Source organism: Hemitrygon akajei, chromosome 1, assembly GCF_048418815.1.
Source record: "Hemitrygon akajei chromosome 1, sHemAka1.3, whole genome shotgun sequence".
Lineage (NCBI taxonomy): Eukaryota > Metazoa > Chordata > Chondrichthyes > Myliobatiformes > Dasyatidae > Hemitrygon > Hemitrygon akajei.
The window spans coordinates 199,265,965-199,290,807 of NC_133124.1; the positions used below are offsets into that span (position 1 = coordinate 199,265,965).

Sequence of the window (24,843 nt, forward strand, 5' to 3'; positions counted from 1 at the left end):
TTTGGAGTATGCAGGCCTCTCCTTCACATGTTCTACCAGTCAGCTGCCGCCAGTACAATCTTCTATGTAGCGGTGTGCTGGGGCAATGGCATCTACACGGGTGATGCCAATAGGCTTGATAAACTCATTAGAAAGGCTGGCTCTGTTATAGGAGTCAAACTGGACACCCTGGAGACTGTGATAGAACAAAGGACTATATAATCATATAACAACCACAGCATGGAAACAGGCCATCTCGGCCCTTCTAGTCCATGCCAAACACTTACTCTCACCTAGTCCCACTGACCCGCATTCAGCCCGTAATCCTCCATTCCTTTCCTGTCCATATACCTATCCAATCTTACCTTAAATGATAATACCGAACCTGCCTCTACCACTTCTACTGGAAGCTCGTTCCACACAGCTACCACTCTCTGAGTAAAGAAATTCCCCCTCGTGTTACCCTTAAACTTTTGCCCCCTAACTCTCAACTCATGTCTTCTTGTTTGAATCTCCCCTACTCTCAATGGAAAAAGTCTATCCATGTCAACTTTATCTATCCCCCTCACAATTTTAAATACCTCTATCAAGTCCCCCCTCAACCTTCTACGCTCCAAAGAATAAAGACCTAACTTGTTCAACCTTTCCCTGTAACTTAGGTGCTGAAACCCAGGTAACATTCTAGTAAATCTTCTCTGTACTCTATTTTGTTGACATCTTTCCTATAATTCGGTGACCAGAACTGTACACAATACTCCAAATTCGGCCTTGCCAATGCCTTGTACGATTTTAACATTACATCCCAACTCCTATACTCAGTGCTCTGATTAAAAGGCCAACATACCAAAAGCTTTCTTCACCCCTATCCACATGAGATTACTATCCAATTTCTCTATTACATCCTTCCCATAAAATTAATTGTCCCAATCCACTCCTTCTAAATCCTTTCGCAACTCCTTAAAGTTAGCCTTTCTCCAGTCAAAAATCTCAATCCTGGGTCCAGTCCCATCCTTCTCCATAATTATATTGAAACTAATGGCATTGTGATCACTGGACCCGAAGTGCTCCCCAACACATACCTCCGTTACCTGACCTATTTCATTCCCTAACAGAAGATCCAACACTGCCCCTTCTCTAGTCGGTACCTCTATGTATCGCTGCAAAAAACTGTCCTGCACACATTTTACAAACTTCAAACCATCCATCCCTTTTACAGTATGGGCTTCCCAGTCTATGTGTGGAAAATTAAAATTTCCCACAATCACAACCCTGTGCTTACTACAAATATCTGCTATCTCCTTGCAAATTTGCTCCTCCAATTCTCGCTCCCCATTAGGTGGTCTATAATACTCCCCTATAAGTGTTACTACACATTTCCCATTCCTCAATTCCACCCAAACAGCCTCCCTAGACGAGCCCTCTAATCTATCCTGCCAGAGCACCGCTGTAATATTTTCTCTGACAAGCAACGCAACACCTCCCCCTCTTGTCCCTCCAATTCCATCACACCTGAAGCAACGAAATCCAGGAATATTTAGTTGCCAATCACACCCCTCCTGCAACCATGTTTCACTAATAGCTACAACACCATATTTCCAGGTATCAATCCATGCTCTAAGCTTATCCACCTTTCTTACAATGCTCCTAGCATTAAAATAAATGTATTTAAGAAATTCTCCACCTCCTCCTCTCTGTTTATCTCTAACAGTACAAAGAACTTTACTGTCTTCTTTTCTTCCTTCTCTCATACATCTGTTCCTACACTCTGGTTCCCCTCCCCCCTCATATCTAGTTTAAATCCACTGGAGCCTCTCTAGCAAACCTACCTGCAAGAATATTTGTCCCCCTCCAGTTTAGATGTAAACCGTCCCACCGGAACAGGTCCCACCTTCCCTGGAAAACTGCCCAATTATCTATAAATCTGAAGCCTTCCCTCCTGCACCATGTCTTCAGCCACGTGTTGATCTGCACTATCTTACTAATTTCTAAACCCACCTGCACGTGGCACTGGTAGCAATCCTGAGATTTCTATCCTGGAGGTCCTGTCCTTTAACTTGGCACCTAGCTCTCTAAACTCACCTTTCAGGACCTCCTCACTCTTCCTACCCACGTCATTGGTCCCTACATGGACCACGACATCCGGCTGCTCACCCTCCCTCTTGAGAATACTGAGAATTCGATCCCAGATATCGCAGACCCTGGCACCAGGGAGGCAACAGACCATCCGGGATTCTCGATCTCTTCCACAGAACCTCCTATCTGTCCCCCTAACTATCGAATCCCCTATCACTACTGCTCTCCTCTTTTCCCTCCTTCGCTTCTGAGCTGAGGGTCCAGTTTCGGTGCCAGAGACGCAACCACTGCAACTTGTCCCTGCTAGGTCGTACCCACCAACAGTATCCAAAATGGTATTCTTATTGTTGATGGGAATGGCCACAGGGGTGTTCTGCTCTTCCTGTCTGTTCCCCTTCCCTCTCCTGACAGTCACCCAACTACCTGTCTCCTGACTCCTAGGGGTGACTGTCTCCCTGAAACTCCTGTCTATTTCTGCCTCTGCCTCCCGAATGATCCGAAGTTCATCCAGCTCCAGCTCCAGCTCCAGTTCCCTAACACGGTTTGTCAGGAGCTGCAGCTGGATGCACCTTTTGCAGGTGTGGTCATCAGGGACAGCTGTGCTCGCCCTGACTTCCCACATACTGCAAACGGAGCACTCAACTGCCCTACCTGCTGCCTCCATTACCTACTCCTAAGCGAATTAGATTAATTAAAGGAGCTTACCCGGCCTTACCTCACCTGGAGTGAAGCTCGTACTCAGCCTCTGCTCGCTATTTAAATTCTCCCGCTGCCTCACTTTCACACGCCTGCGCAGTCTAGCCTCTTTGCCCCGATCAGTTTAAAAAAACAGCTTCTCTCTGAGCTTCTTTTACCTCTTTCCTCTCCACCTCTTGCTGCGATTTAAAATCCTACGGGAAATCCTGCCAAATCTGGACAATGATTCCCGCCCCCTGCATGTCACCTTGGCTGAACAGAGAAGCACTTTAAGTAACAGACTAGGACAAACGCGCTGCTCCAAAATGAATTGTATGAGGTCATTTTTACCCTTGGCCAGTAGGCGCTATAATGAGTCAACCTATAACCTTCTGTTAGACTGTTTGAGGTAACTTACTTTTTATTCTTTCTAATTCTCTTCTAATATTTATATCTGTGCACTTGTAATGCTACTGTGACACTGTAATTTCCTTTGAGATCAATAAAGTATTTATCTATATGTATAGTCTCTTCAGTCCTGTTACCTGCCTATTCATAAAATATCATGCCTATATACACTGTGCACACCAAAAATGCACTCCATTATCACGTTAATGCTCTATCCCCATGAATGGAATTCACATCCTCGAGCACAGAAATTACATTCTAAGACCACATAACCACAAATCACTTATCCCTCTGCCTTCAAACCCAGAATCCATCCCCATTACCCTTGTATATGAAAGCTACAATGTGGCCACTGAGATAAACATGTTTGTGAATGTCACAAGAAAGGCTGCCTTGCCTCCTTGTCTCCAGGTAGTTCACAGGTGTGCCCACACTTCCTTAACTCTGCCTCGTACAGCACTTGTACTTACCCACATCCGCCTCGGTACTCTTCTTCATATCTTTGTGAAGCTTCTTAATTTGGTCTTCTAGCCTAAATGCAGAACCAGAGTGAATCTCAGAAGCTGATTAATATTTCACATCAGAAACTATAAAAAACAAACTTCTGTTGCCGCAAGTTTCTATTTGAGTTAAATATTTCATTGCAATCTGTATAAAATGGACACTTTGCTAAACTCTGTCATGCCCACCATTACAGAAACCTGACAGAAACTTCCTGAAGTAAGCCACATAGAAAGGAGAATGCAGCATGCAAGCTGCTCTTCAAGGTACAAGCTGATTTAGTCACCTCTGTTGAACAATCTTTCCATCCACCAGCTGCACATTTTGCATCATAACATCTTCTGCAGCTGAGACTGTCACGTCAAGACATAAGAGATGAGGCCCCATGGCAGAAAGAGTATTTGGCAAGAACTACCTTGATACAGAACAGCCTGAAATGGATCTAAAAGGGGCCCTTCTTATCCGTTTCCAGAATGGGCAAGGTGCCTGCACAGCCTGCCAGCAGCTGAGGTAACCCGGCCTGGTGCTATGGCACAAACATGGCACACATTCTAGATGAGTTCTCATCGACTCAATGTTGGGTACCTTGAGCAACAGACCATCGCCAAGATTGCCGAGTAAAAACAATCCAAACACTAAATCAATAAAGTAATGTCAACAACCAAATATTGTGCTGGAACAACACAAAAATTAAAAATTGTACCATATCAATGTGTGCTCAGTTTTAAACGTTATACTTACTGCTGGAGCTTGCCATATTCTCGTTCAAAATCTCTTTCTACCTGCAAAGTTAAATCAAGGAAAAAATTGTAAATTGGAAGAGAATAGAAGGAAATTGGAACCCACCCGATCTCCACTACTTTATCATTTCCTGTCAGTCACCTTTTGTAGACACTTCTGTGCCTAGCGTCACTTTACATACACAAAATCAGTCTATATACTTAAGCCATCTTATGTATTTATATTTATTATGTTTTGTTTTATTATTGTGTTCCTTACCTTATTGTGTTTTTTTGTGTTGCATCAGATGCAGCGTAACAATTATTTTGTTTTCTAGTACTTGTGTACTGGAAATGACATTAAATAATCTTGAACCTTGAGATGTAAAAGATTCAATGAAAGAACATACCGTAGATGTCGGATTATAAGCCGCTACTTTTTTCCCACATTTTGAACAGCTTTGAACTCTGCGGCCTTTAATACGGTGCGGCTAATGCATTATTTTTTTCATGCCGCCAAAAACATTTTGCCTCGTAACAGTAGACCAATAAAATTGATGAGTAGTTCACAGAGGTCCAATGAAATTGTACGATAAATCAAGCGCACTTTCACAATTAAATTATTGTAAATCAGTCATTTGTACTCACCCTCATCAACATGGAAAACACTCGAAGAAAAGCATTGTGCTGCCTTTATGGCAGTTATTTAGTTTATAATATTTTCGCTTAGTAATTCATTTGTTAATTAAAGTTAGAAGTGTTTTAACTATATTTGTTTTCTGTACTACATCCCGGGATGCTATGACGTCACACCCGGTTTCGCCGGGTCTTGTGGGAAAAATGCCGTTTGCGATAAACGGGACGGCGGGGGGGAGCACATTACGCGAGCGGCTTTGGATCTGAGCGAACGCTGCTTTTAAGTTAAAGGCGATCAATAACTTTTCCTGGTAGGCTGCAGTATATATATTTTTTACCAGTCGTTAGGAGATATTGGAATGTTGTTCAGTAAAAAAGTATACGCAACGTATATTTAAAAGTAGCCGCGTTACAGGCACGGTTCGAAAAAAAGCATTTGCAATATGTATTTGTTTATGTTACCATATGGATTTAATTAAAAGTTAAAAAATCCTCACGTGTAATATCTTTCTGTGTAAATATCTCATATTACAACGTGGGACACCTGCGGCCGAAAATCCGGTGCGGCCGAAAATCCGGTGCGGCCTAAAATCCGGTGTGGCCTAAAATCCGGTGCGGCCTGTACAAGTAAAAAATTGATTTTCTTTCTAAAATTAGAGCCAGCGGCTTTTAATCAGGTGCGCTCTGTAGTCCGGAATCTACGGTAGATTGTAAACATAGAATCTACAGCACATTACAGGCCCTTCAGTCCACAATGTTGTGCGACTATGTAACCTACTCTAGAAACTGCCTAGAGTTTCCCTACTGCATAGCCCTCTATTTTTCTGAGCTCCATGTACCTACGTAAGAGTCTCTTAAAAGACCCTATTGTATCCACCTCTACCACCATCGCTGGCAGTGCATTCAATGCACCCAACACTCACTGTGTGAATAACTTACCTCTGACACTCCCCTTTTATGTACTTCCAAGCACCTTAAAACTATGCCCCCTCATGTTAGCCATTTCAGCCCTGAGAAAAAGCCTCTGGCTATCCACATGATCAATGCCTCTCATCATCTTATACACCTCTATTAGGTCACCTCTCATCCTCCGTCGCTCCAAGGAGAAAAGGCCAAGTTCACTCAACCTGTTCTCATAAAGCATGCTCCCCAATCCAGGCAACATCCTTGTAAATCTCTTCTGCACTCTCTCTATAGTATCTACATCCTTCCTGTAGTGAGCTGAACAGAACTGAACACAGTTGGCGTCTAACTAAGGTCTTATATAGCTTTAACATTACCTCACGGCTGTTGAACGCAATCCCACGATTGATTAAGGCCACCACTCATACACCTTCTTAACAGCACTATCAAACTGCACAGCAGTTTTGAATGTCCTATGGACATGAACTCCAAGATCCTCCACACTGCCGAGATTCTTACCATTAATATTATATGCTGTCTTCAAATTTGACCTTCTAAAATGAATGACTTCACACTTATCTACTTCTCAGCCCAGTTCTGCATCCTATCAATGTCTCGCTGTAACATCTGAAAACCCTCCAGACTATCCACAACAGCCCCAACCTTTGTGTCATCAAAAAACTGACTAATCCACCCTTCTACTTCCTCATCCAGGTCACTTATAAAAATCACGAAGAAAAGGGGTCACAGATGCCTGCGGAACACCATTGATCACCGCCCTCCATGCAGAATACGAACCATCTACAACCACCCTTTCCCTACTGTGGGCAAGCCAATCCTACATCCACAAAGCAAGGTCTCCTTGGATCCCATGCCTCATTACTTTCTGAATGAGCCTTGCATGGGAAACCTTATCAAATGCTTTACACTACATTGGCTGCTCTACCTTTGTCAATATGTTTTGTTACATCCTCAAATAATTCAATCAGTCTTATAAGGCACAATCTGCCCTTGACGAAGCCACGCTGATTGTCCCTAATCAGATGATGTCTCTCCAAATGCTCATAAATCCTGCCTCTCAGGATCTTTTCCAACAACTTGCTCTCCACTGAAGTAAGACTCACTGGTCTATAATTTCCTGGGTTATGTCTACTCCCTTTCTTGAACAAGGGAACAACATTTGCAAACTTCTAATACTGTGGTACTTCCCCCGCCCCTATTGATGATGCAAAGATCATTGCCAGAGGCTCAGTAATAGAAAACATAGAAAACCTACAGCACAATACAGGACCCTTGGCCCACATGGTTGTGCCGAACATATCCCTACCCTAGAAATTACTGGGCTTACCTATAGCCCTCTATTTTACTAAGCTCCATGTACCTATCTAAAAGCCTCTTAAAAGACCCTATCATATCCGCCTCCACCACCGTTGCCAGCAGCCCATTCCACGCACTCGCCATTCTCTGAGTAAAAACACTTACCCCTGACATCTCCTCTGTACCTACTCCCCAGTACCTTAAAGCTCTGTCCTCTTGTGGCAACCATTTCAGCCCTGGAAAAAAGCCTCTGACTATCCACTATCTTATTATCTTATACACCTCTATCAGGTCACATCTCATCCTCCTTTGCTCCAAGGAGAAAAGACCGAGTTCACTCAACCTACTCTCATAAGGCATGCTCCCCAATCCAGGCAACATCCTTGTAAATCTCTTCTGCACTCTTTATATAGTTTCCACATGCTTCCTGTAGAGAGGCGACTAGAATTGAGTACAGTACTCCAAGTGGGGTCTGACTAGGGTCCTATCAAGCAGCAACATTACCTCTCGGCTTCTAAATTCAATTCCACAATTGATGAAGGCCAATACACCATACGCCCTCTTAACCACAGAGTCAACCTATGCAGCTGCTTTGAGTGTCCTATGGACTCGGACCCCAAGATCCCTCTGATTCTCCACATGCCAAGAGTCTTACCATTAATAGTGGATTCTGCCATTATATTTGACCTACCAAAATGAACCACTTCACACCTATCTGGGTTGAAGTCCACCTGCCGCTTCTTAGCCGAGTTTTGCATCCTATCGATGTCCCGCTCTAACCTCTGACAGCCCTCCACACTATCCACAACACCTCCAACCTTTGTGTCATCAGCAAACTTACTAACTCATCCCTCCACTTCCTCATCCAGGTCACTTATAAAAATCACGAAGAGTAAGGGTCCCAGAACAGATCCCTGAGGCACTCCACTGGTGACGACCTCCATGCAGAATATGACTCATCTACAGCCACTCTTTGCCTTCTGTGGGCAAGCCAGTTCTCGATCCACAAAGCAATGTCCCCTTGGATCCCATGCCTCCTTATTTTCTCAGCAAGCCTTGCATAGGTTACCTTATCAAATGTCAAATGGCAGTGACAAGTGGGGTACCGCAAGGCTCAGTGCTGGGACCCCAGTTGTTTACAATATATATTAATGATTTAGACGAGGGAATTAAATGCAGCATCTCCAAGTATGCGGATGACACGAAGCTGGGCGGCAGTGTTAGCTGTGAGGAGGATGCTAAGAGGATGCAGAGTGACCTGGATAGGTTAGGTGAGTGGGCAAATTCATGGCAGATGCAATTTAATGTGGATAAATGTGAGGTTATCCACTTTGGTTGCAAGAACAGGAAAACAGATTATTATCTGAATGGTGGCCGATTAGGAAAAGGGGAGGTGCAAAGAGACCTGGGTGTCATTGTACACCAATCATTGAAGGTGGGCATGCAGGTACAGCAGGCGGTGAAAAGGGCAAATGGTACGTTGGCATTCATAGCAAAATGATTTGAGTACAGGAGCAGGGAGGTTCTACTGCAGTTGTACAAGGCCTTGGTGAGACTGCACCTAGAGTATTGTGTGCAGTTTTGGTCCCCTAATCTGAGGAAAGGCATTCTTGCCAAAGAGGGAGTACAAAGAAGGTTCACCAGATTGATTCCTGGGATGGCAGAACTTTTATGTGAAGAAAGACTGGATCGACTAGGCTTATACTCACTGGAATTTAGAAGATTGAGGGGGGATCTTATTGAAACATATAAAATTCTAAAGGGATTGAACAGGCTAGATGCAGGAAGATTGTTTCCGATGTTGGGGAAGTCCAGAACAAGGGGTCACAGTTGAAGGATAAAGGGGAAGCCTTTTAGGACCGAGATGAGGAAAGACTTCTTCACACAGAGAGTGGTGAATCTGTGGAATTCTCTACCACAGGAAACAGTTGAGGCCGGTTCATTGGCTATATTTAAGAGGAAGTTAGATATGGCCCATGTGGCTAAAGATATCAGGGGGTATGGAGAGAAAGCAGGTACAGGGTTCTGAGTTGGATGATCAACCATGATCATACTGAATGGCGGTGTAGGCTCGAAGGACCGAATGGCCTACTCCTGCACCTATTTTCTATGTTTCTATGTCTTGCTGAAATCCATATACACTACATCTACTGCTCTTCCTTCATCAATGTGTTGAGTCACATCCTCAAAAAATTAAAACAGGCTCATAAGGCACGACCTGCCCTTTACATGCTGACTACTGCTTATCATATTACACCTCTCCAAATGTTCATAAATCCTGCCTCTCAGGATCTTCTCCATCAACTTACCAACCACTGAGGTAAGACCCACTGGTCTATAATTTCCTGGGCTATCTCTACTCCCTTTCTTGAATAAAGGAACAACATCCACAACCCTCCAATCTTCCGAAACCTCTCCCGTCCCCATTGATGATGCAAAGGTCATCGCCAAAGGCTCAGCAATCTCCTCCCTCGCCTCCCACAGTAGCCTGGGGTACATTTCGTCAGGTCCCAGTGACTTATCCAACTTGATGCTTTCCCAAAGCTCCAGCACATCCTCTTTCTTAATATCTACATGCTCAAGCTTTTCAGTCCGCTGCAAGTTATCACTACAATCACTAAGATCCATTTCCATAGTGAATACTGAAATAAAGTATTCATTCAGTACCTCTGCTATTTCCTCTGGCTCCATACACACTTTCCCACCGTCACACTGATAGGTCCTATTCTTTCCTGTCTTATCCTCTTGCTCTTCACATACTTGTAGAATGCCTTGGGGTTTTCTTTAATTCTGCCTGCCAAGGCCTTCTCATGGCCCCTTCTGGCTCTCCTAATTTCCTTCTTAAGCTCCTTCCTAGTAGCCTTAAAAAACTTCTAGATCTCTGACATTACCTAGCTCTCTGAACCTTTTATAAGTTCTTTTCTTCTTGACTAGATTTATTACAGTCTTTGTACACCACGGTTCCTGTACCCTACCATAACTTCCCTGCCTAACTGGAACGTACCTATACAGAACTCTACACAAATATCCCCTGAGTATTTGCCACATTTCTTCCGTACTTTTCCCTGAAAACATCTGTTTCCAATTTAAGCTTCCAATCTCCTGCCTGATAGCCTCATAATTCCCCTTACTCCAATTAAACGCTTTTCTAACTTATCTGTTCCTATGTCTCTCCAATGCAATTGTAAAGCAGATAGAATTATGATCATTATCTCCAAATTGCTCTCCCTCTGAAAGATCTGACACCTAACCAGGTTCATTTCCCAATACCAAATCAAGTACAGCCTCTCCTCTTGTAGGCTTATCTACATACTGTGTCAAGAAACCTTCCTGAACACAGCTAACAAACTCCACCCCATCTAAACCCCTCACTCCAGGGAGATGCCAATCAATATTTGGGAAATTAAAATCTCCCATCACAACAACTCTGTTATTATTACACCTTTCCAGGATCTGTTTCCCTATCTGCTCCTCGATATCCCTGTTACTATTAGGCGGCCTATAAAAAACACCCAGTAATGTTATTGACCCCTTTCTGTTCCTAACCTCCACCCACAGAGATTCCGTAGACAATCCCTCCATGGGGTCCATCTTTTCTGCAGCTGTAACACTATCTCCGATCAACAGTGCCACGCCACCACCTCTTTTGCCTCCCTCCCTGTCTTTTCAGAAACATCTAAAACCCGGCACTTGAAGTAACCATTCCTGTCCCTGAGCCATCCAAGTCTCTGTAATGGATACCACATCATATCTCCAAGTACTGATCCACGCTCTGAGCTCATCCGCTTTGTTCACAACACTCCTTGCATTAAAATAGACACATCTCAAGCCTTCGGTCTGAGCGCATCCCTTCTCTATCACCTGCCTATCCTCCCTCTCACAGTGTCTATAAGCTTTCTCTATTTGTGAGCTAACCTCCTCTTCCCCAGTCTCTTCAGTTCGGTTCCCACCCCGCAACAATTCTAGTTTAAACTCCCCCCAGTAGCCTTAGCAAGCCTCACCGCCAGGATATTGGTCCCCGAGATTCAAGTGCTACCTGTCTTTTTTGAACAGGTCACACCTGCCCCAAAAGAGGTCCCAATGATCCAGAAATCTGAATCCCTGCCCCTTGCTCCAATCCCTCAGCCACGCATTTATCCTCCACCTCATTCTATTCCTATTCTCACCGTCGTGTGGCACAGGCAGTAATCCCGAGATTACTACCTTTGCGGTCCTGCTTCTCAACTTCCTTCCGAACTCCCTGTAGTCTTTTTTCAGGACCTTTTCCGTTTTCCAGCTATGTCATTGGTACCCGTATGTACTAAGACCTCTGGCTGTTCTCCCTCCCGCCACAGGATATCTTGGACACGATCCGAAACATCCCGGATCCTGGCACCTGGGTGGCAAACTACCATCCGAGTTTCTTTCCCGTGCCCACAGAATCACCTGTCTGACCCCCTAACTATAGAGTCCCCTATCACCACTGCCTTCCTCTTCCTTTCCCGACCCTTCTGAGCCACAGGGGCAGACATTGTGCCAGAGGCACGGCCTCTGCCACTTCCCCCAATCTAAGATCATCGCCGGAAGCTCAGCAATGGAACGAACTGCCACAAAATTTCTACAAAATCTACATTACAAATCTGGCAGGAGAAGCATTTGTAACTCTAAATTATAAAAAAAATAATTAACAGGCTGATCAATTCACCATGGGACTGTTGCTCTGAGATTAAGCGAGTAGGATATTTGGCCAAAGTCTATAGCAGCTCCTTCTAACAGCAATCCAGTTAGTTCCACTCCAACACTCTTTATTCTTTTTCTTCGAGTACTTATCAAATTCCCTTTTGAAGGCTTCTGCTGAATGCATTTCCACCAGCTTAACAGACAGCATATTCCTAATTCTTACTATTTCATACCAAGATCAAAAAACCTAACCTTGAATTGTTGCATACCACTGCAGAGCATCCAAATTCAAAATTCCACCATTAACTGACAATCACTCATCAGCTCTGTCAGAATACAACGCACACCACTTTGAGGTTACAGTTTATGTCGAAAGGAAGAATGTTTGGATCATATCTATCCTGTTAAAATGTACCTTCAATCAGTATTTTTTCACCATACATCCTTTCTACCAACTGAGACAGAAACACATTTGTGAGAATCATAAAGTGATTTCTCTATCTCTATTGTTCTCCACAAGTAATGTGACCTTTCTCCACTGCTTTCGATGGCTTTGACCCTAGCTAAGGACTGCCTGCCACCATGGATGACAAGGTCCTCAAATCTTTCTTGATTTCCTAGATTTGATATTCTCTGTTTACCTGTCTCCTCTGCTTTGGGGAGACTAAACCCAAGCACAGTGAGCACTTCATAGAGTACATGAAGCATTATAATTTTGAGGTTGACAAAAGAGATTGCTGTAAGGTTTCAGGTTGACATAAAAGGTCTCACCAAACTACTTCGAAAACTTAAGGAGATGTTTAATTTGGAATTGTAACTAATAATGTAACATCTTTTAAAACAGATAATCTCATTATCAGATTTGCTGTTTATGGGACCTTATAGTGTACAAACTGCTGTCACAGATCCTCCAACATTGACAATTCAAAAGGACTTGATCCGCAGTCAAAGGCATTAGAATAACTTGAGATGTTTTAATGTAATTCATAAATCCTTTTTATAACTGTAACACCATGGTGCCATATGTTTATCATTTTAATTAACTGTTCCATGTATACTCCTAACCTCTTTATTCTACACTGCACAGATACAGATCAACGGCATTCTTGGATTATCCTTTGATTAAGTACAAACACAAGCTATCTTCTAACCAGAACGTAGTTCAATAATTTCATATTATGACCATGCCATCACTTTTTTGTACAGCTGCTACATGTAAAAAGATCTATGGCTTGTCAATGGGTGGAAAGGGTGAGGGAGGGAAGCACCGGAGACACAAGTCAACTCCCCACCCTATCCCCATTCTCAAATAATCAGTGAACATGCTAGTTGCACATAAAATATATTTGTTTCATTTCACAACCAGAAAAATTCAAAGGGAATTAATGTATACATCTCTAGCTGGTAATAATTCTATTATTGGTAATGTTTCTCTCTTCATGGATGTTGTCTAACCAGTTGAGTATTTCTCAGGTCAGACAACATCTGTGAAGAGAGAAACATTCATCACTTTCCCTTCAAATTTTCATCAGCCACAGTCTTCTGCTGTGTTGGTAGGAGATATGAATGGCAGAGAGGAGATACGTCTCCACCAAAGAAGGTGTAAGGTGTTCCTTCCCTCCGTTAGCCCTGAAGGTCACCTTTAGACAAGGTGTGATAACTGCTTAGCACTCCCCCCCCAAACACCAATCAGGGTCACATGAAGCCATGGGAGCAGATGATGAGTGGATGGTCGTATGAGCAGCTGGTACGTATCTCAAGTCCTGGATACGTGACCACTGACACCAGGCAGACAATCTCTGAAGAGTATTGACAATGGCTAGGGTCACCCGTCTTGTAAAGACACTGCCCAGAAGAATGCTGTGTCAAACCACTTCTGCAGAAAAATTTGCCAAGAACAATCATGGTCATGGAAAGACTATGTTTATCTATGTCATTGGACACAGCACATGGGCACAACCGAACGAGCGGGGTTAAGTGAATGAAAAAACAGAATAAATAATTAAAAAAGAATGCACTAAGTAAAAATATCCAGCTAACTTGAACTCAGAACAAAGAATACTACAACACAGTATTGGCCCTTTAGCCAGGAAGTTATTGCAAACTTTTAACGTACTCTGAGTTTAGTCTGACCCTTCCCTTCCACATATTTCCCCATTTTTCTTTTACCCAAGAATCTCTTATGTATCTAATGAATTCCTAATGTATCTATCTACCTCTACCACCGCCCCAGTAGTGCATGCACTTGCCATCCCTCTGTACAATATCTACTTCTGACATCCTCCTGTACTTTCCTCCAATCACCTTAAAGGCTTGTCCTCTCGTATTAGTCATTGACACCCTGGGAGAAAGGTGCTGGCTGTCCACTCTATCTATGCCTCATCACCTGAGACTAATCTTTTGAGTTTCCTCTCATCTCCTTTGCTCCAAATAGAAAAGCCCAAGCTCACTCAACCTTTCCTCATTAGACATGTTCTCTAATCCAGGCAGCATCCTGGCAAATCTGCTATGCACCCTCCCAAAAGCTTCAATATCATTCCTATAATGAGGCAACTAGAACAGAACAAAATACTCCAAAAATGATCTAACCAGAGTTTTATAGAGCTGCAACATTATGCCACAGCTCTTGAACTCAATCCCCCTACTTACGAAGGCCGACACACCACAGATCTTCATAACCACCCTATTAACTTGCCCAGCAACTTTGAAAGATCTATGAACTGCAATCCCTCTGTTCTTCCTTGCTAAGAATCTTCCCATTAACTTTGTATTTTGGTATCAAATTGGACCTTCCAAAGTGAATCACTTCACACTTTACTGGATTGAACGCAATCGGCCACTCTCAGAGCAGATCTGCATCCTGTCAAATGCCCCATTATAACATAGGACAACCTTCTACACTATCTACACCACACCAACATTTGTGTCGTCAAAAGTTAAAAGGTCTACATCAAAGAAATTGCAGTTTGGAGTATAAGGACATAAATACGCAAGACACTTTTGATATTATCTTAACAAAAACAAAATATCACTTTGTTAAACCACAGAGGAAGCTCACAGAGCCACCTTAAGTTCTGATGCACAGTAGTACAAAAAGAAGAGGCTCTGCCTCGTAGCCAAATAGACCCATGTTTGGTCCTGACTGCAGGTGCTATCTGCATGGAGTTGCAAGTTCTTCCTATCACCACTTGGGTTTCTGCTGAGTATTCTAGCTTCCTCGTGTGTCCCAAAGACCCAAAGAGTTGCTAGGTTAAATAACCAGTCTAAATTGTCTCTCATGTGTAGGATCTGGGAGGTGCTGGTGAGAATGAGGGTAAATAAAATGAGATTAGTGTAAAGGAGTACTTAATGGTCTTCTTCAATTCAGTGAGCTGAAGGGCCTGTTTTAGTTTGTGGATTCCAGTTAACTGGGACACATCTGGGCCAGTACATTTTGGCTTAATTAAGAGGCTGTTCCGATTAGTCAAAGTTTCAAGGAAATAGTTAAAAAGTATAAAAAAGACAAACTATGTATTTACACAAAGAACAGAATAAGTTAGAATACTACCAATAATACAGTACTAAAAAACAGCGTATTAGTTCCTAATAGTTATCAACGGAGGCAGCATACTGTTCTTTTGACTGACTGTAAATGAACAAAATCAGCGCAGACGCCCAGTGCAGATAATGGACTGCCTTCATACATTGCAAATGATGATTGCATCCTCAAAATCTTTAATTTTATTGTAATATTCAAGATGATCGTTGATACCTTGAATCCTTGGTAGTTCATAACTCATTGAATTAGTGAAATCATTTTATTTTTACTCCTGGTCATTTTTGCATTACCAAACCTGAATGCTTGAAACAACAGTGAGCAAAACAATTCTGAATTATCTTACTGCTTATTTCTCACTATGTAAAAAAAATCACTGCTTTTGAACAAAAACACACTAACTGGCATTATTTAAAAACTGTTTGTGCTAAGCACAGTGTAGTGTCTAATGGTCACACAAGTGCTGAACTGTTAGAAACTATTCAGCAACAGTCTCCTGGTCCAATTATGCAGCATTGTGTCCCAAATAAATGAAGGGAATACTGGCTATTTTCTTGATTAAATTTTGTTCTTTAAGAGTTGTCCCAAATAAGAGCTGCCCGATTAACTGATAGCCCAATTAATTGGAATCCATTGTGTATATCTTTATAATTGATCACTGAATAGCTACAAGACCAGCTCCCACTGATGATGCAGACATGATTGAAGAGTTTCTGAACCAGGAAATTGTAGCCTCCCCCACAGGTTACCCTCAGTGGCAAGATTAGGACCCAGTGAGACACGGAATAACATTATGCCAGAGGAGGATATTCAATGCATTTAACTTATGTTGTCGTTTTCCCAATGCAATCCAATTTGCTCAATTTCTCCACTCCTTTCCCATATCCTTTATTTTCTTTCCTCCTTCAGTTATTTATTCGTTTCATTTATGAAGGCTATGAGTGAATCTGTTTTCACCAATCGAGAAGGCAAGTTATTCTAAATCCTAGTCACGTGATATGACTTAAAAACATTTGTCAACCCTTCTGCCACTGGAAATAATGATTTCAAAAGATAAATTGACAACTTAGTCAGCCAAGCCTGTACCTCAACCAACCTAAATCCAGGAATCTTTTTTGCCTCATTACCTTTGGTTAAGAAAAATATATCTCAAATTTAAAATAAACCATGGATTGAATATTTGCTTATTATGGAAGGCAAGTTCAAATTTTTACCAGTCTCCATATGTAGCAAATTTTCCTAACTTCACTCCTAAAAACATGCCTCCAAAATTTTGACAACTCTCTTGATCTACTAATAACATTGAATAGACTTTATATTAAAATCTTACATTTGTCTTCTAATTTCTAAGGAATACTGGTAATTGCTTGTAGTGTAATCCTTAGATATCACTTCACACTACAGTTCCTCTACAAATAAAAGTATTATTCCAAAGCTTTAGTCCTCAGAACTACTCCAGTATTCCAGTTTTCTAGTATCCAGATCAACTCCAGGAAAAATGTCAAGAGCAGCACAGCGACCTCTTTATGACCTTCATCGATCTGACCAAAGCATTTGATACAGTCAGCAGAGATGGCTTATGGAAGATAATCGAGAAGCTTGGCTGCTCTAGCAGGTTCATCATGATTGTTCGGCAGTTCCACAATGGCATGATGGTGAAAGTTTTGGATGATGGTGATGACTCAGAAGCCTTCCCAGTGACGAACGGTGTGATGCAAGGATGCATTCTCGCCCCTACACTCTTTAGCATGGTCTTCTCTGCTATACTGAATGATGCCTTCCGCGATTGTCAGGATGGTATACACGTCAGATACAGGACTGGCGGTGGGCTATTTAACCTCCGGCGTCTACAGGCTGTTACAAAGGTAAAGGAGACCGTCGTCAGAGACCTCTTATTCGCTGATGATTGTGCCCTCAACACCAGCACAGAGCAGAAGATGCAATGAGAAATGGACTGCTTCTCACGAGCCTGTGACAACTTTGGACTTACAATCAGCACCAAAAAGACCAAAGTTATGTACCAGCCCGCACCCGGAAAGCCCTACCAGGAACCATACATCACAGTAAAGGGGCAGAAGCTACTGGCAGTCGACAGCTTTACTTATCTGGGCAGTATTCTATCATGAGCGATGAACATAGATGCAGAGATCAGCAACAGAATTGCCAAAGCCAGTGCCGCCTTTGGGAGACTCCGTGAGAACGTATGGGAGCGGAGAGGACTCAGCCTTACCACCAAGCTGCAGGTCCACCGAGCAGTGGTTCTCACCACCCTCCTCTATGCCAGCGAGACACGCTAAACAGCTCAACCACTTCCACTTGAGCTGCCTCCGCAGACTTCTCCACGTACGATGGCAGGACAAAGCCCCAGACATGGAGGTCCTGGAGCGGGCTAGCACCCACAGCATCTACACCCTCCTACAGAAAGCCCAAGCCAGATGGGCTGGCCATGTCGTCAGGATGTCTGACAGTCCACCACCAAAACAGCTGCTGTATGGAGAGCTGAGCCAGGGCAAGTGCTCAGTTGGAGGGCAGAAGAAACGTTTTAAAGACTGCCTCAAAGTGTCCCTCAAAGACCTCAACATCAATCCCAGTAGCTGGGAATTGCTTGCTCTGGACCGCCCAACCTGGTGGAGCAGGACCACTAAAGGAGCGTATGCAGCAGAAATCAGACGCACCGCAGAGGCTCAGAGGAAACGCGCCGTGCGCAAGGCTCGAACTACCTCCACTTCCACTGCAGCACCTACCCTCCTGTGTCCCACATGTGGGTGAGCTTTCAGGGCCCGGATTGGCCTCACCAGTCACCTCCGGACCCACAGTCACAAACCATCCACCTGACAGAAGTCGTGGTCGTCTTCGACTCCGAAGGACAAACAACAACATCCAGATCAACAGAAAATGGCTCTTTCATGTCAAAGTGAAAACAAATCTCTACAACGTGATCTAAATTAATTACAAATATAAAACACAAAATAATTGATTGCCTAAGTATTCAGCCTTTTAATATGACACACCAAACCATCACTGGTACAGCCAATTGATTTTAGAAGTCACATAATTAGTTAAACAGAGATCACTGTGTGTAGTCACGGTGTTTCAATTGATTATAGTAAAAATACACCTGTATCTGGAAGGTCCCACTGCTAATGAGCCAGTATCCCAGCAAAAACTATACCATGAAGACAAAAGAACACTCCAAGCAACTCCACAAAAAGGTTTTTGAAAAGCACAAGTCAAGAGCTTGATACAAGAAAATTTCCAAGTCACTGAATATTCCTTGGGGAGTATAGTTAAGTCAATTATCAAGAAATGGAAAGAATATGGTACAGCTGTAAGTATGCCCAGAGCAGGATGTTCTCAAAAACTGAGTGATCATGCAAGAGGGAGACTAGTGAGGAAGGCCACCTAGAGACCTATGCCAACTCTGGAGGAATTAAAAGCTTCAGTGGCTGAGATGGGAGAGACAGCGCATACAACTGCTGCCTGGCTGCTTCACCAGTCGCGGCTTTATGGGAGAGTGGCAAAGAGAAAGCCCAAATCTCTGCTACTTTGCCAGAAGGCATGTGGGAGACTCTGAAGTCAGCTGGGCAAAGGTTCTATGGTCTGATGAAACTAAAATTGAGTTTTTGGCCATCAGACTAAACACTATGTTTGGCGAAATCCAAACACCACACATCATCGAAAACACACCATCCCTACCGTAAAGCATGGTGGTAGCTGCATCATGCTGTGGGGATGCTTCACTGCAACAGGCCCTAGAAGGCTTGTGAAGGTAAATGAATGCAACAGAGTACAGGGAAATCCTGGAGGTAAACCTGATGCAGTCTGCAAGAGAACTATGACTTGGAGAGGATGTGTTTTCCAGCAAGTCAGTAACGCCAAGCATAAAGCCAAAGCTACACAGTAATGGCTTAAAAACACCAAGATAAATATCCTGGAGTGGCCAATCCAATTGAGAATTTGTGGCTGGACTTGAAAAGGGTTGTTCACTCACGATACCCATGCAATCGCACTGAGCTTGAGAAGTTTTGTAAAGAAGAATGGGGGAAAATTGCAGTGTCCAGATGTGCAAAGCTGATACAGACCTATACACACAAACTCAAGGCTGCAATTGCTGCCAGAGGAGCATCTAATAAATATTGACTTTAAGTGGGTGAATACTTATGCTATCAATTATTTTGTGGTTTATATTTGTTATTAATTTAGATCATTTTGTAGAGATCTGTTTTCACGTCAACACAAGAACCTTTGTCTGTAGCTGAGCATCAAAAAAGCCAAATTAATCCACTGTGATTTAATGTTGTAAAACAATAAAACATGAAAACTTCCGGGGGGGGGGGGCAGTGAATATTTTTTATAGGCACTATAAAATCTTAGTAATTTTCATAGTAAATGTTAATATAACTACGCATGCAATTTTTATGAAATGCCTCCATGGTAATTTTAAATTGCAGTATAACTCCATATCACAGAGAAGACAAGAATTTTTTTCTTTTAGCCAGTGGTGGTGAATCTGTGGAATTGATTGCCACAGACACCTGTGGGCTCCAAGTCCTTGAGTATATTTAAACTGGAGGTTGATAGGTTCTTGATTAATCAGGGAATCAGGGGGAGGGGGTGCAGTTCAGAGGGATAATAAATCAGTCATGATCGAATGGGGGAGCAGAATCGATGGCCTAATTCTGCTTATGTCTTACGGTCTCTTTTCTTGATAGCGAAGTTACATTGAAATATTATTCCACTTAGTAAACAGGGCATTCACTTCATAGTGTTGATCAAACCAAACTAAAAACTTGGTTATTGGGGAATTGGAAAGTATATTAACCAGGAGTAGAGCTAAGGCCATCCTCAGGGTGGAGGAACAACAGCTTATATTCTCTCATGAGTAGCCTCCAACTTGATGACACAAATATCAATTTCTCCTTCTAGTTAAAAAAAAATTCCCTCCCCCTCCCCTCCTCCTCTATTCCCGACTCTGGCCTTTCTTCTCACCTGCCTACCACTTCTCCCTGGGTCCCCTCCTCCTTCACTTTTCCCTATGGTCCATTCTTCTCTCCTATCAGATTCTTATTTCTCCAGCCCTTGACCTTTCCCATCCACCTGGGTTCACTTAATACCTTCCAGCTAGCCCCCTTTCCCTCCTCCCATTTTTTATATTCTGCTGTCTTCCCCCTTCCTTTTCAGTCCTGATGAATGGTCTCTGTATGAAACGTTGATTCTTTTCCATAGATTCTACCTGGCCTGCAGAGTTCCTCGGGCATTTTGTGTGTGTTGCTTTGGATTTCCAGCACCTGCAGCCTTTCTTGTATTTAGGTTAAAACCTAATAAACTGCATGTTAGAAGTCTGAAATAAAAACCAACAATGCTGTAAACACTCAACAGGTCAAGTAATATCTGTGGGTACAGAAAAAAGATTTAATATTTTTGGTTAAAAATCCTTACCCAGAACACTGTCATATACTGATCCAAAGGACAACATTCAACAAGATTATTAATGAAACCACTTTGCTTTGTGCAAATCCAGCCTCAGAGAACACTGATGACTGCTGAATCCACTGATATAAAAGATATTCAATATACTGTCTAGAACTCATCCTCCAAAGTATTGCTGATTCAGTATAGTAAACAATATGTAGATTAAAGTCACACTCTATACATGTTTACATCTGTACTTTCCTACTTGATGTCATTCCCTACATTATCAGTAAGGCCTACAGACAAATTCAACCGATGTGTGCTGCCCTTGGTACTTTCAGATCCATCCATATTGACTTTATATCTTGATATAAACAAATGTTCATCAAGTGTAATTGAGGTTAGCAGTGATAATCACACTGAATGTCAAGGAGAGTTGGCATTCCTGTTGGATTGGTCACTACCCAACAACCACGATAAGTATTACTTATCAGGTTGTCGATGTGGCAGCTGAAGACTGGGCAACACAATGACGTGCAGTTGTAACCACCTGTGAGTGAGATGATTCTCATTTGTCCTGGGTATAATTTACCCAGTAGAAGTTCACCCCTTTGATCCCACTGACTTCAGTTTTCCCAGGGTACCATGATGCCACACCCGAGAGCCACTTATCACCACTGAGAAACATTCAAACGTCAGATATAGTCCTATCTGTTTAAGTCAACACTTCTAACCCCATTTAATTTTTGTTGTCCACATTGGCATCATGATAGTGTAACGGTTACTGCAACACTGTTAAAGCTCGGGGTGTCGGAGCTTAGATTTCAATCCTGGCATTCTCAGTCCCATGCAAGGGTTTTAGCCCGATACGTCAACTGTACTCTTTTCCATAGATGCTGCTGGCCTGCTATGTGCATTGCTCGGACTTCCAACATCTACAAATTTTCTCTTGTTTGTCCTCTGCAATGTTCCCTCTAGGATGCGTGCACACAACTTTTGCTACTAGCGCACAAAGGAATTTAAACTGCGCGCTAAAGGTTGTCATGTCTACCTTGTTGGCATGTTAAGTATATTTCACAATTGTACACAATCACATTTCCTCTTCCAGTCACTGATGCCAATGGTGTTGACAATGATTTGTCTGCAGATTTTAAACTGACTTACTTACACTGTTTTTATTGAAGAAATTATTAATTCACTATGTTGAGTTCCAAAGAAGCAAAAGGGGTGAAGCACAAAGGAACTGCTAGTTCATTTAAATGAAACAGTAGAAACCGCTGCACTGAAAGCTCATGAAGTCAAGCATTCTCATGCAGCTATAAAATACTTATGTAAAATACAGAAACTAGTGTTACTTGGGTGTACTATTGCGATGCAAAAGTTGCTGGAGAATTTGCAAGTAGAAACTTGACTTTTTAAAGTGTCAGTTAGGAAGCAAATCACATACGGATGGTGTGCAAAAGCTCCGGTCTGAAAATCATTCATTACCCGCTACAGGCCTGCTATGCATGTTTTGTGAGAGTGCAGATGTACGAGAGCAAAGATGATCAAACCCAGAGGAGATCAAAGTTCTTATTGACAGCAGGTGCGGCAGACAGGAATCACCCCTGGTGTGATGCAGCAGGAGCCAGGCCTGGAGTCCTCTCACAGTACCCAGAACTTCCGTGTACCCAAAACCCCAAGCTCAACCACAGCATCGAAACTTCACCAGGTGAAGTGGCCTCTAGCAAGCAAGGAGGATGAGTGGCATCAGTTCAATGACAACGTGGACAAGATACTCGATACTTCAGGAAGGGATGCCGACAGATGGCTCAGGGTCACGACAGTTTCATTGCAGAGAGGTCTGGCATGGAGCAGAAGCGTCGGGTGAGCACACCCTGTGCGATGAACCTGAGGGCCAACAAGATCAGCGAGCTGAGACAGGAGCTGTTCATGGAAGCAGCGGAGGAGAAGAAGGAAGCACTGCAGGACCTTTGTAACATCATGAGAAAGAAGCTCCTCACACTCTGCAGGGCAGAATGGCACAGACAGCGCAGGAAGGAGAGGGCCAGAAAGAGGGCTGCTTTCAAAGCCAATCCACTTCACTAAGAATTTTCTTGGACAAAAGCGGAGTGGACATCTACCTTGCCCAAAAAAAGGAGATCGATCAGCACCTCCAGGACACCTATACAGACACAACTAGGGAACAAGACTTGGAGGCATCCACCAGCACCTACCACTGAGTTTGACAGCAAGCAGCCCAGCTTGAAAGAGGTCCAAGAAATAGTAAGCACAGCTAGGGCAAGCTTAGCACGTAGACCAAGTGGAGTACCATACAAGGTATACAAGTGGTGTCCCAAACCCTGGTGGAGGATTCTCTGGGTGATTAGGAGGAGGGAGAGAATGACCCACCAATAAAGATTTGCAGATGGTGTCTGGATTCCCAAGGAGAACTCCAAGAACATAAAGCAGTTTTGAGTCATCTCACTGCTCAGCATTGAGAAGAAGGTATTTTTCACTGTTATGGCCTGATGCCTAACGGACTACCACCTGAAGCATCATTACATTAACACCTCAGTGAAGAAGGGCAGGATAGCAGACAGGAGTGATCACTCAGTTAACAAGAGGACAGGAAGGCAAGGGAGATCTCTCTGTGTTCTGGCTGGACCTCACAAATGCGTATGGTTCCATATCGCAAAAGCAGGTTGCGCCACCAGGTCCCAATCTGGACCAGGAAACTCATTCAGAACTACAACACTAATTTCAGTCTAAGAATTATCTCTGGGACAGTCACATCTGATTGGCATCATCTTGAGAAGGTGATCCAGTTTGGCCTCCTGTATATTGGTGAGACCCGACACAGATTGGGAGACTACTTTGTCCGCCAGAAAAAGTGAGATCTTCCAGTGGCCACCCATTTTAATTCCACTTCTTATTCCTATTCCGACCTGTCAGTCCATGGCCTCCTCTACTGTTGCAATGATGCCACACTCAGGTTGGAGGAGCAACACCTTATATTCAGTCTGGGTAGCCTCCAACTTGATGGCATGAACATAGATTTCTCGAACTTCAGACAATGCACCCGCTGTGGTCCCTCATACAAGAGAAGTGCTGCAATACAGAGAGTCCAGCGGCCCAAAGGCATTGAGGTGAGGACGGGCAGGAGGCGGAGTGCACAGGATGCAGTTGAACAAGCCGAAGCACGGCTGCTCCATAGTGTGCTGGTGGACTCAGCGGCACTGGGATGGGCGAGCTTGAGTTGCTTCCCAACAGTCCACTATGATAAGGTGCAAGGAAGAGTGCGGTGCCAGCTGGTCCAGCAGGAGGTGCGGGCTGCTCTGGAGCAGCAATATGCTAGTAAGATTGCTGGCATGCAAGGACAAGGTGCCTGGACAAGACGGAACCAGGTAACGGAGCACAACATCTTGTGGAGGGAAATTTGGTGAGCTGAACTCCACCAGATCAGGTTCCTGATCCAGTCTGTCTGTGACATCTTGCTGAGCCCGGTGAACATCTACTGCTGGGGCAAGGCTGAAACACCAGCATTCCCCCTGTGCCAAGGGAAGAGGCCACTACAGCACACCCTCAGCTGCTGCCCAAAAGCCTTGAGGGAGGGGCATTATAATTGGTGCCATGACCAGGTGCTGAAGACAGTGGCTGACACCATCCCACAGGTCAAACACCATTGCCCAGCAAAGCAAGCAATTGCTTTTATCAAGGCAGGGGAGAAGGGTCAAACCCAATCCAAGGATCATGCTGGCCTCCAAGGAAGAGCAAAGGACAGGCAATTGCGAGTCAACCTAGGAAAACAGCTCAGATTCCCTGAGCATGTCTCCTCGACCATGCTTGGGCCATGCTTAAGTACATACTTTTTCCATTATCATGGAAAAGGATAGAATCAGAGAGGACAGGAAAATTTTTAATTGGGGAAGGGCAAATTATGAGGCTATAAGGCTAGAACTTGCGGGTGTGAATTGGGATGATGTTTTTGCAGGGAAATGTACTATGGACATGTGGTTGATGTTTAGGGATATCTTGCAGGATGTT

At 43.4% G+C, this 24,843-nt stretch overlaps 1 protein-coding gene across 1 annotated transcript in view; it reads right to left on the minus strand.

The window, feature by feature from the left end:
- Nucleotides 1-24,843, minus strand: part of bin3 (bridging integrator 3) — a 193,758-nt gene that overhangs the window by 113,234 nt on the left and 55,681 nt on the right. Inside the window, exons 3-4 of the mRNA XM_073058353.1 lie at nt 4,378-4,418; nt 3,606-3,667 (exon numbers count right to left, since the gene is read on the minus strand). Of these exons, the coding sequence (XP_072914454.1) occupies nt 3,606-3,667; nt 4,378-4,418 (103 nt within the window). The remainder of the gene's footprint in view (nt 1-3,605; nt 3,668-4,377; nt 4,419-24,843) is intronic.